Raw genomic sequence first — 17,283 nt, forward strand, 5'->3', positions numbered from 1 at the left:
TTAATGATTGCCGTGTATCGTAAAGAAGATGCATATTCCTTGGAATGCAGCGTAAGTAAAAAACACACCACTAAAGTCTCATACAAAATTACTGATTTATAATGTTTTTATTGTTGTCTGTAAAGTAACCATTGTATTCAAATTAAGACGACGACGATTATATCGAGCTATAATCGGCAGAACAATGTAAGCGACGTTTTTTAAAGAAATAGTGTTCCTTATTGCCCCCTACACAAGTGTTAAAAACATCATAGGTCTATAAAATTTACCTGCCACATTTAACTCATACCCACCGGAGACGGGATTCTCAGACCCTATTAATACGAAAATTATCGATTACGCGATAAAAATGATTATACGTGATTTTCGTTCAGTCTGATTTAAAAAAAAAGGTTTAATTTGAGACATAAAATGAAAATTATCAGACCAGATTTATCAGAGGTTTCTTTAAAAAAACACGAATAGAAATATTATTTGTTCGATAGGTTCTCATCGTCGACGTGAATTTTATAATGGCCGTCGGCCGTCGTTTTTTGTGTTTATCAAACAAAAAAAAAACTCACAAAAAAACTTATGACATGTCATTTCATTGTTTTAAAATACATTTCTATATTTAAAAAAAAAAAAAACTCCACGAAACACGCCCAAAAAGCGAACTTTTGAACTGGGTCTACTTTGGCCCTCTTCGCCACCTGCGTTATTTTTTCAACCACCGGGCTTTACGAGTTAAGGATATTAAGAAAATAACAGCCATTATAACAAAAAAAATACAATATTTAAAATAAACCAAAATTATAGGCCAATTATAGTTTTCTATGTATTACTCCGCATCATTCCACTCTTAAAAAAAATAAAATATAGGCTGACATATTATTTTTAAGCTAAGCAAAACAACGCAACCGACGACAGTGTAAGCATTTACGCTAGCTTGCACCACTGTCGTTATATAAAAAACAGCATTACCGCCACTATCTTACAAGTGGAAGGTATTTAAACAATTTAGCTGTCATTTCAGTATTGGCAAAAACCAAACATTATAAATCCCATTTATAGAATTATTTTTTAAAAACCGTCTCCTGCACTATCCGCTATTTGTCGCTTACGTTGTTCTGCCGATTATGCATATGTATACAATATGGAACAACCATGCGCCATAAACTAAAACACAGATTTTTTTTATACAAAATATTTATTACAAAAAAAAAACAATGCATTTTTGTTCTAAGAATTACAGTTCATGATAATGAAGAGATCTAATTACAAATTGTCATTATAAAATCATTCTACATTTTCCTGCGTCTATTCAGGCTTAAATAAACTTTGCAAATGTGACAACGTACATACTCTTATATAACATTAATTGAATGTTAATTTTGTACGAAATGTTAAAAATCTTTTTGGCAAAAGACGCAGTGTGAATTTCCAAAGCTATTGGTGGAATATTTTACTTAAGTAGGATGAATTCTCTAAGTAAAGTAGGATCTCTTTCTATTATGTATGACTGATTGGACATGGCTTAAATCGTTTTGATAAAATCAGACTAGACATCTCATTATTACCTTAAATAAATGTATTTCACTTTACTATAAAAATATTGTAAATTTCTATGGATTTATATATAAACATATAACAGTTAAAAATATTAAGTCTAAAGCCACTAGTGTCATCTATGAACTAATGCGATAAATGTAATAGTGTAACAAAATGACACTAGATGGCGGTATAGCATGCATTTTTCATAAAATGCATTTTTTTTATAATTTCTTTTTATTTTGCAATGTTCAATGGTCGAAATAAATGTCAATAAATAAAATTAATTATTTAAAATAGCTCATTAGGTCACTTAATTTGGTTGATAAGTTAGGTTATCATTATGAATTCTAAAACATCCCAAAAACAGTCGTTTTATAGACCTGTTTTTTTTATTTGGTTGTGTTTTTTGATTGACTGATTCGTTGTAGAATGATTACGATATATTTCTGATGTGATTAAATAGGTAACTAAAATAAACTTATGTCTAACGATACATACATTAAAAACTAAATAAATAAATCTCCTTTAGGGTGCATTTACCTGAAGTAATTAGAACATTATTTAATTACATTTACAATAACATTAAAACATTTTATAAACTTACTAAATTGTAAGGAACATGCTCCAGAATGCAAGCTTAGTCTCATTAAATCTAAATAATTATAGCAGCCAATTACATACATCAAATCCTATGAGAAATCATTATTGCTAAGAAATTATTACATGGTAAACTTAAGATTATTTCATGTTTAGCTACCGGCTTGCAGAATTACTTTTAACAATTAAAATATTTTACTACAGCGGAGAGCTTTGCGAGTTCTGGCAACAGTGCCATACAGATAGGCAGGCAACTAAAACACCAAATAACATACAACAAATTAAAGAAAGTGAGCATTTCTATGATTTGACCATTAAAATACATATATAAAATATTACTCTACAAATGATATGACTCAGAAATAAATAATTACAAAGCAGAAAAAGTCTAATTCCTTCCAGCGAGTTCAGCCTGAATTTGAGCGCTCGTTTTGCCCTTTGTTTCCGGAATGACGAAGAAAACGAAGATTGTAGAAGCAACCATGAAGCAGGCGAACACCCAGAAAGTGTAGTGCATTCCGATGGTGATAACCATAGTCGGGAACACTTTGGTCACCAAGAATACGAGGATCCAGTTTACCATGACCGCGATCCCGCTTGCGACTCCTTTGCACTCCGTAGAGAACAGTTCTCCCATCATCATCCAGGGAATTGGGCCGAATCCGAGAGAGAAGCAGATGATAAAGATAACCATGCTCGCCAAAGGCAACCATCCGATGTTTGACACGTCAGTTCCGTCATTCTGCAACTTGAAGTATACTCCCAGAGCGGTCAAACAAGAGCCCATCATGATGCAGCTCTGAAGAAGCAGGGGTCTCCTTCCAGCTTTATCGATCAAAACAGAAGAAACGACAGTGAACACGGTCTGCACAATTCCTACAACGATCGTAGCGATAGTCGGGTCCATGTCGCTTCCCGCAGACTTGAAAATAGGCATCGTGTAGAAGATCACAGCGTTGATTCCGCTGAACTGTTGGAAGAACATCAGACCCAAACTGCAGATCAGAGCTTTTCTGTTAGCTTGCACGGTGATCAAATCCATCAAAGAAGCCTTATTTTGGGATGCATTATCAACTTCCTTCTGAATCTCTTCTATCTCGTGAGAGATATCGTAGTTAGACCCACGTAACCAAGTCAAAGACTTTTCAGCGTCCTTTAGGCGATTCTTCTTCAGAAGGTACTGCGGAGTTTCTGGGACGAAAAAGAAGGCCAGCCCGAATAGGACCGGAATGATGGCTGATACGATGGAGAGTGTTCTCCAGTCAGTGAAGCCTCCCACGACATATGTAAACAAGATGCCGACAGTCAGAAACAGTTGGAAGAACGACCCTAGAGTACCTCGTATGGCAGGCTCGGCTATTTCACCAATGTACATCGGAGCAGTCACACAAATCCCACCTGTAATGAGAAAAAAATATTTTGTATTACACATTTTAGTTAGATAAATTTTCTGTGTCTAGGCTAATGAAAAATGAGCTGATACGGCAAAAAGTTTCAATCCTAGACCTATTTAGTTGACGCCTGCTATTTCACCAAGGTTCGGAGGGAATATCCAGTTGTAAATTACTATAAAAAATCCCCTTTAAACGTAAAAGAACCTAAACTATTAACTGTATTTCTATTTTAAAACTATTGGAGTGATGTAATTAATGTTTGACTGCTTGCCAACAGATGGCACTAATGTAGCAATTGATAGATAAGAGTTTGACAGTGAGCCAAGCATTTGACTTATTTATCATTGATAAACACTGATTGAGTCAGAGTAATTACATTGCTGCTGCATAATATGTACGGTTTGACTTTGTGAGGAATGAATAAAGAGAACGGACGCAGCAAACTCCGGTGACAACTTTTCTTTAGCGGAGGCGCTACGGTTGGCTGGGCCTTATACTGCGGATGCCTCCAGGGGTGGTATTCTGGATCTTTTCTACCCTCTAGAGAATGATTAACTTGAAGAATTTTATTTTTTGAAAGTAACGAGATTTTGCTTCACATAATGGCCACACTGATAATTAAACGTCAAAAAATATAAACACGTGGAAGCAAACATAATGATTTTCATTTAGAACATTATTGCGTCCTTAAGGTGCTTAAGCATTACCCAAAACACTTAAGTGGGTTGGACTGATCAAACCGTATTAGTTTTATTTCCGTTTTTGCAAGAGTTTTATGTTTTGTACACCATTTGACATTTAATCATCAGTGTGGCCATTATATGAAGCAAAGTGTTTTCACTTTAAAAAAATCGAATTCTATAAATAAATCACTCTCTAGGTAGAGAAGATCCAAAATACAACCCCCGGGCTGGTATTTCAAATGCTCAGTTCTCATCTCGCGTATTTACATACAAAATACATGAGATAAAGTGTTTTCTACAGTCACGAGAGCGGTTCAGAATAGCACCGCTGAGCGCCTTGACTACGCTTGCCTACTTTACAAGGCATCAGGTTTTCGACGTCCTGGACGTCCACCGCTGACTGTTTGCCGGTAGTTTATTTCAGAACTACGGGACGTGAACTGGTATAATGTTTACCAGTCTGAAGATTCCTATGAGAGGGTGAAAGCGCTAATTGGTCGATAAAATAAGTGTAAGTGTACCAAGTATTTTAATTAGTAACTTATGTGTAAATATAAGTTATTACATCATCACATTTACTTAATTTTACTGAAATATGTTTAAAATTTGCATTACATATAATTTATAAAGACGACAGGAATTCGCTTGATAAAAAACACAAGTTAAAAACAAACTTTTCAGTGTAATGCTGATTATCGATTACTATCTATAATTATTATTGTTCGGACCAACTCTCGTCAATAAATAAATATCTACCTATCTATATACGTCACTTTTCATTTTCATAGCGCAGCTACACACAACAATAATCACGTGTAAAGTGCTATCAACACAAACTACAATAACCAAGCTGTGCCAATGTCACGAGACTGCCAGCTTCCTCAGCACCCCAACACAGGTTAGTGAAGTTGCGCAACCTTTTCTTTTGACCATACAGTCCATTCTAAATTTTCCTCCTCCGAGACGAGATATTTTGCACACCTTGTTCACTCCTCAACTAATATATTTTGATCTGATTTACCTGTTCCGACTCCAGCGAAGAACCTCGCAGCATACAGCATCCCCACGTTGCTAGCGAACACAATGAGCAGCCAGTTCAGGAGAAAGGGAATAACAAGGGCCAGAATAGTGATCTTCCTTCCGACTGCCTCCGCCAACATCCCCACTGGGATGGCCAGAAGTAGAGCTCCGATAGCGAGCACCGAGCTGATCCATGATCCTGAAATGAGATGAAAAATTGCATGGCATTCCGGATAAACCGCGAGCTAAACATTTTTATAAATTAAAAAACATCTTTGGGGCTAAACATGAATTAATAATAAAGATCAGGTCAACAAATTCCAAAGAAGTGGTATGTGTACATGAATTGACATGTAATTGTCCTGTAGCTCAGTCACAAATAACTATCGACGTGCTAATAAGCGACGTGATAATATCCGCACTCCCTTAAGTAAAGATACCTCAGAAATTTCTTCTGAACCATCTCCGAGAGTACTTCAATTCGTGGGGTGTCTTATGTGTCCTTGTCGACTGCCCTACGAACGGCGACAGAAAGTCCGTTTTCAAAATGTCTACAGAGCTTATTGTACAAATTTGTAATTATGATTACCTTCTTCTCCTGTGACAGGAAGAGTGGAGTTGGCGTTTTGTATCTGCGGCAGTACTGGCGATGTCCAAGCGAGGATGGTTCCAGCTGTCACCGCTCCAAGACCGGCTAAAAAAAGAAATTACAATGTTTTATTATTCTATATTTTCACAAATATGTTTTACAGTTTTTGCACCAATCTGATAATATCATTATTATAAGTATAGTTGTGAAGGGGTCGTTTGGATACAACAGCTGGTATAAGTTGCATTTACATACGAGTATAAAGGTTGTTCTTTGAACCCCGTCACATCCGAAACCACGATGATCAGTATGGGCAAGAATACATATTGGCACATTAAAATCATTTTTTAGAACGAATAAAATTTTTAAAAAAAAAATTAAAAAAACAAATGGTTGCTAACTTCTGCAGGGGAGAAACGAGGAAGGGGAAGGGGGTAGGGGGGAGTCTGACACAACGTTAACCACGCGGCCGCGCCCCCCTCGCTTCTCCCTTGCAGAAGTAAGCAACCATTTGCTCTTTTTAATCTTTTATTTTTACAAATTTTCTTCGTTCTAAATATTTTTTTAAATATGCTAATATGTCTTTTTTCCCGTACTGATCATCGTGGTTTCAGATGCGACAGGGTTTAAAAAACACCCTGTGTATACTACTATGTTTAGGGTGGTAGAGCGGTCTAAAGTAACAACATCACTCCATGCTCTCCTGTAAATAATACTGAAAAAAAAAATCCGTAGTTTGAACACTGAGCTCAAGTACTACAACCTACAACAATAGGGTATTTTCGAGTTTTTATTTAATTTTTAAATAAGCAAAACATTATGATGATAACGATATCAATATTTTTTTCATGCGACGTCGGATAAGTTTTCTACAAGGGTTTGAAATATGCGTATTTTGATATTCCCGAAAACGAGACGCTTCGCGCCTTGTGGGAAAAACGGCACGAATGACGTTTAGCGCCAAATTTGCACGCAGCGTTTATAAAGCTAGGGTTTCCTAGGACAGCGGTGCCCGTATCTTAACGGTCGTAGTGAACGGTGATGCGGTGGACAGCCGTCGCAACAGTGACTAGAGAGTGGTTTCCTAGGAAAACGGTTTTTATAACATTTATTAACACCGTTTTCCTAGGAAACCACTCTCTAGTCACCGTAACGACGGCTGTCCAATGCATCGCCGTTCACTACGGCCGTTAAGATACGGGCACCGCTGTCCTAGGAAACCCTAGCTTTAGGAGCGCAGTCGGCGGTCCATAACGCGTGACATCAAAATTACGTGTTTCCAACTTCAAGCCTTTTTTCATGTTCATTTTAAACCCAATAATTGTAAATGAAAACATGTTTTGAATTTATTGATAGTTATATCGATAAAATTGTGAAAACCCGCTTTAAATTTATGTTGTATTTTTTATTTTTCCCGACTTGTGAAAATACCATATTTACTAGTTTACTGTGTAACGAATCACGAAGCGCACGTTTAATACTAAGCAATATTCAAAATTTAACGTTTCATGTAAGTCAACAATGTTTTGAGTTTGTCCAAATTTTTGTATACAAGGACTGGATTCAACTCCCGGGGAGCTGTTTATATTAACATATTACAACAGAGATGAAGAACATTTAAGAGAAGGTAATATAGAAGTCCAGGCATATACAGGGCTAATGACCTGTCAATGGCTGGTTTAAGTGGCCACTTTACACACTGTGTAACATAATATTATATTGCCTTCTCTTAAATGTTCTTCATCTCTGTTGTAATATGTTAATATAAACAGCTCCCCGGGGAGTTGAATCCAGTCCTTGTCTACAAAAGTTTGGACAAACTCAAAATATTGTTGATAAATCCACCTGGTCCATAAAGAAGTATAGAAATTGAAAAAATAACATTTTCAGGCATTGCCTAGTATGCAGGTGTAATGATTAAATTAGACGAATCTCACCCGCATGAATAAAGGTTTCAGCTCTTTAACTTCACAAACACCAACAAATGAAAGGATTGAAGGAATATAGATGTTCAAATATGGGCAGAATGGCGAATGTTACACAAGGTGTAAAGTGACCACTTAAACCAGCCATTGACAGGTCATAAGCCCTGTAGATGCCTGGACTTCTATATTACCTTCTCTTAAATGTACTTCATCTCTGTTGTTTCATGTAAGTATTTTATTTTTTATTTAAATAATCTAATCAGTTAAATTTTGAAATCATGTCTTACTTAAATTATTTAATTTTCGATACCAGTAAATGTATTTAAAGTATTCTTTATGGATTTTGTAAAATTGGAGATACAACTTTAAAAACCTGGTTTTTGGGCGTCCGAGGTAACAAAATTAGTAACGCAAGAAAGCTAGAAAAAATGACGAAAAGAATGTCGTGGAGGATTCTTCGGACAAAAAATAGTGCCTTTGCTTGATATATATGGAGCCTTGCTTGTAAACCTGGTACAAAGTTACGTCCAGGCATAGTGGTAAAATGAGGATGGGAATATCATTCTTATTCTACCACTATAATAAGGATGACATTCCCATCCGTATTCTACCACTATGCCTAGGCGTAACTTTATACCAAGTTTATAAGTAAGGCACATGAAAACATTAACAACCAGTCGTCTCAGAGAAGAGTGCGTAAAATGTATTTACAGCGAAAGATGGTCTCACGAAAAATGCACCATGGCGGAGGCAAACTATGTATTTGTATGTCACAAATACGAATCTGATTAATATAATCACATATGTTTTTACATATTTCAAATGATTTGTCGTTTCTAAGAATTAAATTTGTGATAAACACCGTCATTATTTTCGATTTGATTCGATTAATGCTTGTCACGTTACTTTCAACCCCACTATGTGTTACTTTAGACACCAATAGAGGTGTCCATAGTAACACTAGACAAGTCTTCGAAAATCCTTAATAGTTTCCAAATTACCGTGAGCCCACAACAATTGAATGTATTAAATTATAGATAATTATGCAGTTTTAGACTGATTAACGAGTTTTAGTCTATAGTCAGTAGATTTAGCACAATAAGTACAAATGTCGAAAATGATACTTTAGACCCTGTTCTCCCCTACAAGACAAATTGTAGCGTACAATTTTGTTATCAATTCGCCATTATTCAATTTTGGCCATGGACCAATCCTGTTCGTAGCATAAATAGATTCATATGAATTAAAATAAATTGTCTTAGTTTACGATGAGCGCTTTCGTTTTACGATTTAACCGAATTAACTATTCGGCAATAAGCTTAAAACGAATAAAGTCGTGTCAGGCTGGTTTAACTGGCCACTTCACATACTGTGTAAGGATCACCACCATTCTGCCTGTGAGTGTATTATTCTGCCTGTGAGAGGTCATAAGCCCTATAGATGCCTAGACTTCCATATCCCTTTCTCGAAAATGTTTTCCCTCACTGTTACAACAAACTTAGATCTAAATAACTGCCTAGGAAGGAAATCCAGCCTGTCTACAAACATTTGAACATACTCACAACATTGTTGATTAAAGTAACTGATCTAAGGAGAAGTATAAAAATTGAAAAATTATTTTCATAGGCCTAGTAGGCGAAATGGTTCAGCCAGATGAATCTCACCCACATGATAAAGGTTTCAGCTCTTTTACATCACAAAAGTCAACAGATGAAAGAATTGATAAAATGTCGATGTTTAAACATAGGCAGAATGGTGTATGTTACACAGCGAGTAAAGTGGTCACTTAAACCAGCCAATGACAGGTCACAACCCCTGTAAATGCCTAGACTTCAATAATCCCTACTCCAAAATGTTTTTCCTTTCTCTTGCTAAAAATTTAGATACATGTCGAAAGGAAAAGTTATTATACCTCTACGCAAACAGCGCACTAAATTCGGCGAACGCGCATTTGCGGTCGCAGGCCCTACGGCATGGAATGCTCTCCCAGCAGAGGTCCGAAACTGTGAGAGTGAAGTGATGTTTCGGAAGAAACTTAAAACCCACTTGTTCTCTACATCATTTTAATAAATTCTTAGCATGTGGTGCCACAAAGTACATTATTTTTCTTAAATCAAAAAGTTTAAATTAAATTTACATCTTTATATAATCACTTTTTAAAGCGCCCTTGAGGTATTATATTGCGAAAATGGCGCTATATAAGTTATCCATAATGATTATTATTATTATTATATACAAATGTACAATTTACAAATATATACTAATACAAATTTTGAATGATTTTTTTGCAAGACGTGTTGTTATTTCACATATAACAACTAAAAAACGACAAATCATCACGCCGTTTCCGCGTAGGGGTAAGCAGAGAGGACAGAACGCCATATCAGTCTGTCTTTGCGTACAGACCTCGCTTCCTTTACATTCATACGTCTACTCATACACACACGCCGATTATTCCTACTCTTGACATGTCCATCTCTCAAGTATTTGATGGACTTGATAGTGCTATGTCTTTCTCGGTCTTTCTTGTTTTCTGCATCCATCAACATTCGCATCGTAGATCCTTTTAGCCGTTCTTTCGCTGTCCATTCGCTCTACTTGATTCTGTCGATAATGCAAGTCTCAGCCTTACACAGTTCACGGATCTCGACATTTGTGCAGCTATCATAATTTCACTTCATTAATAATATAATAACTCGAGAACATACTTCAGATAGTGTTTGAGAAAAACATTGCTTTTGATATTATATAAGTGCAAATATCAAATTGTTAGAAATCGAGTGTTTTCAATATAATTCACCTGTTTTCATTAATCTTAATTTAATGATCGATAAAGATAATTTATAAAATCGTAGTTTAAATCAAAACAAATACATATCTGCCATCAATTACGTGATTACAGATCATTTGATAAGGTTATCTAGAGTCAAAGAATTTAGTAAATACGCAGGAGATTACAAATATGCCGTAATTCAAACACCGATTTGATTCGAATAATGATGTTATCTTTTTGTTTTCGCGGGTCAGTTTTTTTCAATTTATTTATTTAGTAAGTATTTTATTGATAAAAATATACGTTATTAAGTATACGAAACAAATATAAGACTTCGAGCTAAACCATGCCATTTTATTTTCATCCTACACTGTTTTAGTGGCGAATAGATCTACGAAAAGCCGGAAGATCTATACCAAAGCATTTCAAGTCGCGTGACGAATTGACCAATCTACACATTCTGGACATTGGGGCATAAAAACTAAAGTTTCTCTTAGAAGATTTAATAAATAGCAGATTTTGACTTCTGGTGATATGGTTGTAAACATGAAAAGAAATTGATTGCAACAGAGATGGGACATCACTTAAAGCATTAAGTATTTTGAAAATGCATATAATTTCAGTTCTACGTTTCTTCAATGAAGACAGATAAAGATATTGCTCTATTTCAAAATAGGAATAATTACCCCTTTGTAATCCGAGCAACCATGTCACTTTTCTTATAAAACGGTGTTGGACAGACTCGATATGGTCAATATTAGTTCTGTAAAATGGAGACAAAATAGGAGAAGCGTATTCTAGATGGGGTCGAACTAGTGAGCAATAAAGAGTTTTGATGGTATTAATATTTTTGAAGTCCGTCGTCATTCTTTTGATAAAAACGAGAAGTTTGAGAGATTTGTTGACAATATTATCAATGTTAAAAAAAAAACATTAGTCTGGTTCGAACTACTACTATGAAAGGCCAAAAAGCCTGAATGAGTTTAGCGAAAATTGCGCATAGACTTTTATACACCTTATTTTTTTGTAATTTTATTCTGAATAAGTAAGCCAAGTGTTTTTTTATTTTTTTTTTTGTTATTAGACTATCAAACAAAGCCAAAAAAATATGTGAAAAGGGTGAACGGTGCGCTTAAATCAACCTTGGGAATGGGTTCGTCGTAGGAGGCAAAATAAGCCGTTCACGATGGAGTCATGGCGCCGAACTTCTGTTTGAAAGCGAAATTATTATAAGTAATATGTGCAAGCCTTATATCCCCATTAAAAAAATAGCTGTTATTTTTGATTAATTAGGTGTTTTTTTCATGTATGTGTCTTTTGATACATATTTTAGTAGAAATTTTTGACCAGTCTATTTTTTAGTTGGCTGGAAGATATTGCTTTTAGCAATAAGTCGGCCAAAGAACTTGTTCTTTGTATATGAAGATTTAAATAAATAAAAGTAGGTTAAATGCTGTCGAAATGCGAGCTCTGTGTGGTTAAACTGTGTACTCGTATTCGGGCACAAATGTCGAGATTTGGGCATTATGTATGGCTGAGACAAGCATTATTGACAAAATCAAGAAATGAGTTCTGTGTTGGTTTGAAAATGTAGAGCGAATGGACGGCGAAAGAACGGCAAACATGCGAACGTTGATGAATGCAGAAAACGAGAAAGACAAATGGCGTAATTAAATCCAACATATACTTGAAGGGACATGTCAAAAATATGACCAGGGAAATATCACGAGCTACGAATTCCGATAAAAATATCTAAAAAGGATTTAGAATAATTAATTGTATTTTCAAAATCAACATGGATAATATGGAGAAATGTTTTCAAATATAACTTTAAAAAATAACACATAAAAACATATGTAACTAGAAAAACGCGACATGTTTGGCGTGTTAGGTGTGACGTCAAGATTTACGACGGTGTTCTATAAAATTTTTAATGGTTTGGAACAAAGTTGAAAATGAATATGAATCGTGACGTATTAGGGGCATGGCCAATGCAAAGCCCGTTTTTGCGAAAATTCAAAATTATAAATTAAAAAAAAAAACATGCAACTAATAAGTAGCAATTATTTTTTTACTAAACAGGGTTTTATAGATCCTTACTACTTTAAAAATGTTTTTAAAAATGTGATATTTCTTTATTGTCGGTGCGCGTGAATGAGACGATGCAAGCAGTAGAAAAGACATAGTGATATGGCGTTATATCCTCTCTGCCTACCCCCACTGGGGAACGGCGTGATGATTTGTTTGTATCTTTTTCAAAGATCTTATACCTCGAAGATTCTGTTGAATATAGCAATAGCAAATGCTAATGAAACAAAATTAAAATAGCAATAATAATAATTATCCTTACGTGTATTCATAACCGTAATGCGATCGTTATAAAAATAGAAGGTTATTGTAACAAATCCTTCGCAGTAATTATAACCATTTCCTAGATGTGCGAAATATAACAAACACGGCAAAAGACCTTGCTTATTTAGCATTTTTGTCAGCGATAACTTTACCGCAAGTTGCTCGGCCGGTTTCAGCCCACAGAGAAAACGCCACTTCTGGGAAATTATTGTCCTGTCTGGCACATTATATCAGGTTGAACCACTTTCAATGCATCGAAAATATTATCTCATTTTACGTAATAGTAAGGCGGCAAACAAAACCAGATTAAATTCATAATCAAAATGTTTTTAGTGCAAGAAAATGCACACAGTAATACAAAAATCTATCAGAAATATAGGCAAAAAAAAAGGTTTTTTTTAACAATATTCCGATTTGTAAAAAAAACCTTTTTGAATATACGATAAAATATTTCGATATGTGAGGGTATTGCAAACTTAGAAATCTCAATTGAGGGAGTTACTAAGAAATTCAAAAAGAATTGTGAGATTTCTAATTAATGCTTCACTATAGTCCTTAAAATACAGCTGGATTAGAATGACAGCTGTCAAACTAATTTCATTGGTGATGGAAAATTACTGATCACTGATCAAATCGATTTTATCAGTTATTTCATGCAATCATGAAACTCTGTTTCCGAAAATTGATATATAAAACGCAAAAACAAGCCTATAATAGTGTGTTTAACACAATTATTCACCAAAAAATGAGACATTTTTACTTTTTTCATGAACAACATCAAATAAATTATTATTTTATTCGATCAATTTACATTGATCAATTTGTCCCATCTCTAACGTTTTTGCAAAATGATGTAACTTTGTAAGAACGTCGTTAATAGTTAGGTATATTTTATAAAGTTTATATTTGAAGCACTTACTTTCTGGTTATTTATGATAATAAAATAAATAAAACAACTTTGTTTTTAACCACTAATTTTTATTTTTCACCGACCGGTTTCGCAGCGAACAAGCTTCTTTGTCAAGGTTTACGTAACTGATGAATTGATTCCTTTTTATTTTATTTCTATCATGTTCACTAAATACTACACGTGGACCCAATAAATCAAGTGGTTTTTTCTTACACGGGTGGTAATTTGATATCATTATTATATTTTTAGTTTTCTTTTAGTTTTAAAGCTGATTTTATACGTTAAAGTTGATTTATGTTTTAAGCATTGTATTAAAAAAATAAATTAACACGCCAGATACAAATGATTTTTCGTGGGTCAATATAAATAACTCCTTTGAAGTTACTACAAAGTTATGTCGTCACTTTTTCTGACAACTGTCATTCTAATCATGTTACATTTTAAGGACTATAAATCAATGAAGAATGCTAAGTTTGCGGTGTCAAGTTGTATAGTTGAAATCTGTTTTCGCAAGATTTAGAGACGGTTTTGAATTACGCTATTATTTAGATAGGTAGGTTTCAATGCATAGTTTATTTTGACATCAATAACTAATTTTCCGTTTTTGGTGGTGATTTGTAAGTTTGCTTTAATACCCTCATGAAATGTATTTATTCAGATAGCTGTAGGTACAAAAATTAATAACAACTAGTTATATCTAAATTATTTAATAGGGAGATATCACATTGTCGGATTTGTCTTTGTGGTGTAATGGTCAGCGCATTTGCCTACCATGCAAGGGGTCTCGGGTTCGGTTCCTGACATGGTTGATATGAAATCTTTATATAAAAGGGTGTTTTCAAACTAGAATATTTTATAGTCCCTGGACTGGTACCTGAAGGGTAAGACTGATCATCCACTTTTATGTAACAAAAAAAGATCAAGATACGCTGCGATTGGTACACCAATGCAGTGCCATATTCACTATTAGGTGCGGAAACAGAATGATGATGATTATGATAATATCACTTAGTAAGAATACCGATAGTATGTGAAATTTAATTCCGAACTAATTCACCTACTTAACTCATTAAAATACTCATATTTTTTCATCATGGTCGTTCTTTCATCGTTCGTTATTCTATCTGTTAATATTTTATAACGAAATTCTGACTTATACCAGTTTTCTTTGTTGCCCAATAAATTTACTGACATAATAATTAATCTATACAACATCGGTCGACAAGGTTATAGGAAGCTTTAAAATGGAATATTTTTATCCTTAATTATTTAGATTTACTAAAAAAACAGGAAACGTAATAAGCGTGCAAAATTTGTCATGTTATAATTGTATGTCCGTATTTTTTTGTGAAAACTAAATGGCGCCAATACGTTGGCACCTATTCTCCTCTACGGATGTAAATCGTGGGTCCTCACAAAGACCTAAAACACCTAGGTTTTGTAAAGTGCCCTTTTTAAATTTTATTTTTATTTATTTACAATTTTTAAAAACCCGTTAGGGTTACATTAGAAATTTTATATCGTCTAGTCATTTTATGTCTCGTCTAGTCTAGTTAGTTCAGTCATCATGTGCTTTTTCAGATTGATTTTAAATTTGTCTCCAGTAAAAGTTTTCAAGTAGTAAGGTAAGTCGTTGTAGTGTTTAAGTCCATTATGTAGTATTTTTACTGTCCTGTGTTTGTCTTTGCTTTTTCAATATGATAGTGTTGTTGTTGTCTGGTGTTATATTTGAGTATGTCAGCATTTTTGGCTAATATTATGTCGTCGTCTTGTATGTTTCCCAGTGTTACTTTGCGCACAATTTTTAAGGTCTCAATTTTAGTCAAGTAGTTTATGTCAAACTGGTGTGTTTTTTTGTACAGTTCAGCCGTAGAGGTCAGGTAGGGTAAGTTGTATGTTAGTTTAAGAATTTTATTTTGTTGTCTTTGTATTCTTGTTATGTCTGTCTTGTTACCAGTTCCCCAGAAGGCGATCATGTAACTCAATTTACTTTTGACATAGGCTTCGTACATCATATTTTTTTCCTTTCTCGGTATAAAATCTTTAATTTTGTAGAAGAGGCTATGTAGTGATGCCATTACTTTAGTGAGTCCGTCTATGTGTTTTGTCCATTTTAATTGTCTGTCCATTGTGAGTCCTAGGTAAGTCACATGTTCTAGTTCTTTAAGAGTTTCGTTGTTTATTTTTATGTTCATGTTATGGTTCTTCTTTTGTGTTTCGAAATGTATTATATTGCATTTCTTGGCATTTAGTGTTAAGAAGTTTTTGTGTGTCCATCCTAATAGTTTTTGCACGTCATTGTTGATGGTTTTAGTCGTTTCAATGTCATTTTTGTTTTCATATAAAATTCCTAAGTCGTCGGCATAGATTGTTTTTTTCCCATTATGTCACTGTGTATTATGTCGTTAATGTATATTATATAAAACAATCGTCCTAATACTGATCCCTTAGATAGAAAATGTATAAATAATAAGCTTAAAAAATTACTATCGACTTTCCCCAGTGAAATTGGTCGCAGAGAGTCTGAGGGGTGGCTGTTAGATCCAACACATGTTCTTATTTGAATTCTAATGATATATTTTTAGTATTTTTTTATTGATTAAATTTTTGAAGATCCTCATTACTTTTTACGCTGTTTTTACAATGTTTTTTTTTTTAAAATGTTTTTTTACGATACATAAACATTTTTTAAATTACACCTTTTACTATGTTTTTTTTCAACTATGTTTTTTGCTATGCACATATATTTTTTTTACTATGTATTGTTTTTACTACAGATTTTTATTGGGTCTTAAATATGTCTTTACTATGCATGTTATTTTTACTATGCATTTTGCTTGGTTTTTTAAAATATGTTTTTTACTTTGTTTTTTCAACATTTTTTCACTATGTTTTTTGCCATGTATTTTACTATGTTTTTGTGTTTTTATGTATTGATTACTGTTTTTTTTTATATTGAATAGCTTAGAACAGGGTTAATAACCCGGGTTAGATATTCAAAGCAACTAATAAATCAATAAATACAACAGACGCAGTAACCTGAACCTGGTGACAACCCTCATTAAATGGAGGTGATACGGCTGGCTGGGCCATGGATTACGGATGCCTCGCTCAGCCTTAACCACGCTTGCCTACTTTACAAAGCATCAGGTTCTCGAGGTCTTGGACGTCCAACGCTGACAGCATGTCTAAACTACGGGACTCGGCCTGGACTTGGGAGGACACGTGGGAGTTGGCCGCAGACAGAGAGGCCTGGAGAGATTTCGTGAATACCATACGCTTCTCTCAGGGAGCGGACATGGATTAAGTAAGTATTTTTACAAAATTAAAATAATTTTGGATCTGAGCGATAATTATGGTAATGAGTTAACCATGCAGAAATAAAAACCCGAATCCCGCAAAAGAAACGGTATTGTTTTTTTAAATTAACTAATCAATTAATTTTATTGGGTAAACAGTATGTACAGAAATATTGACAACTTCTTTGTATATTAGTGTAGGACACTC

The 17,283-nt window shown here is 34.3% G+C and overlaps 1 protein-coding gene across 1 annotated transcript; it reads right to left on the minus strand.

The window, feature by feature from the left end:
- Positions 1-1,170: 1,170 nt before the first annotated feature.
- LOC148284272 (facilitated trehalose transporter Tret1-like) lies at positions 1,171-17,052 on the minus strand. Its single transcript, XM_088242362.1, has 4 exons — positions 16,917-17,052; positions 5,817-5,921; positions 5,229-5,426; positions 1,171-3,528 (listed from the first exon to the last, which is right to left on the minus strand). Exons 1-4 carry the CDS (start codon positions 17,050-17,052, stop codon positions 2,519-2,521), a joined length of 1,449 nt encoding a protein of 482 aa, XP_088098488.1. The 3' UTR covers positions 1,171-2,518.
- Positions 17,053-17,283: the final 231 nt, after the last annotated feature.

The sequence above is a fragment of the Micrasema longulum genome, unplaced genomic scaffold (genome assembly GCF_059751315.1).
Source record: "Micrasema longulum isolate JH-2025_06_02 unplaced genomic scaffold, ASM5975131v1 h1tg000134l, whole genome shotgun sequence".
In the NCBI taxonomy this organism is placed as follows: domain Eukaryota; kingdom Metazoa; phylum Arthropoda; class Insecta; order Trichoptera; family Brachycentridae; genus Micrasema; species Micrasema longulum.

What these genes read in the sequence shown, in the direction of transcription:
- LOC148284272 (XM_088242362.1), bottom strand. Translation starts at nt 17,052, where the DNA reads ATGGTATTCACGAAATCTCTCCAGGCCTCTCTGTCTGCGGCCAACTCC. An exon ending in TCCTGTCACAGGAGAAGAAG is followed by an intron (nt 5,427 to 5,816) that starts GTAATCATAATT and finishes ATCTCATTTCAG; the next exon opens with GATCATGGATCAGCTCGGTG. An exon ending in CTTCGCTGGAGTCGGAACAG is followed by an intron (nt 3,529 to 5,228) that starts GTAAATCAGATC and finishes TTCTCATTACAG; the next exon opens with GTGGGATTTGTGTGACTGCT.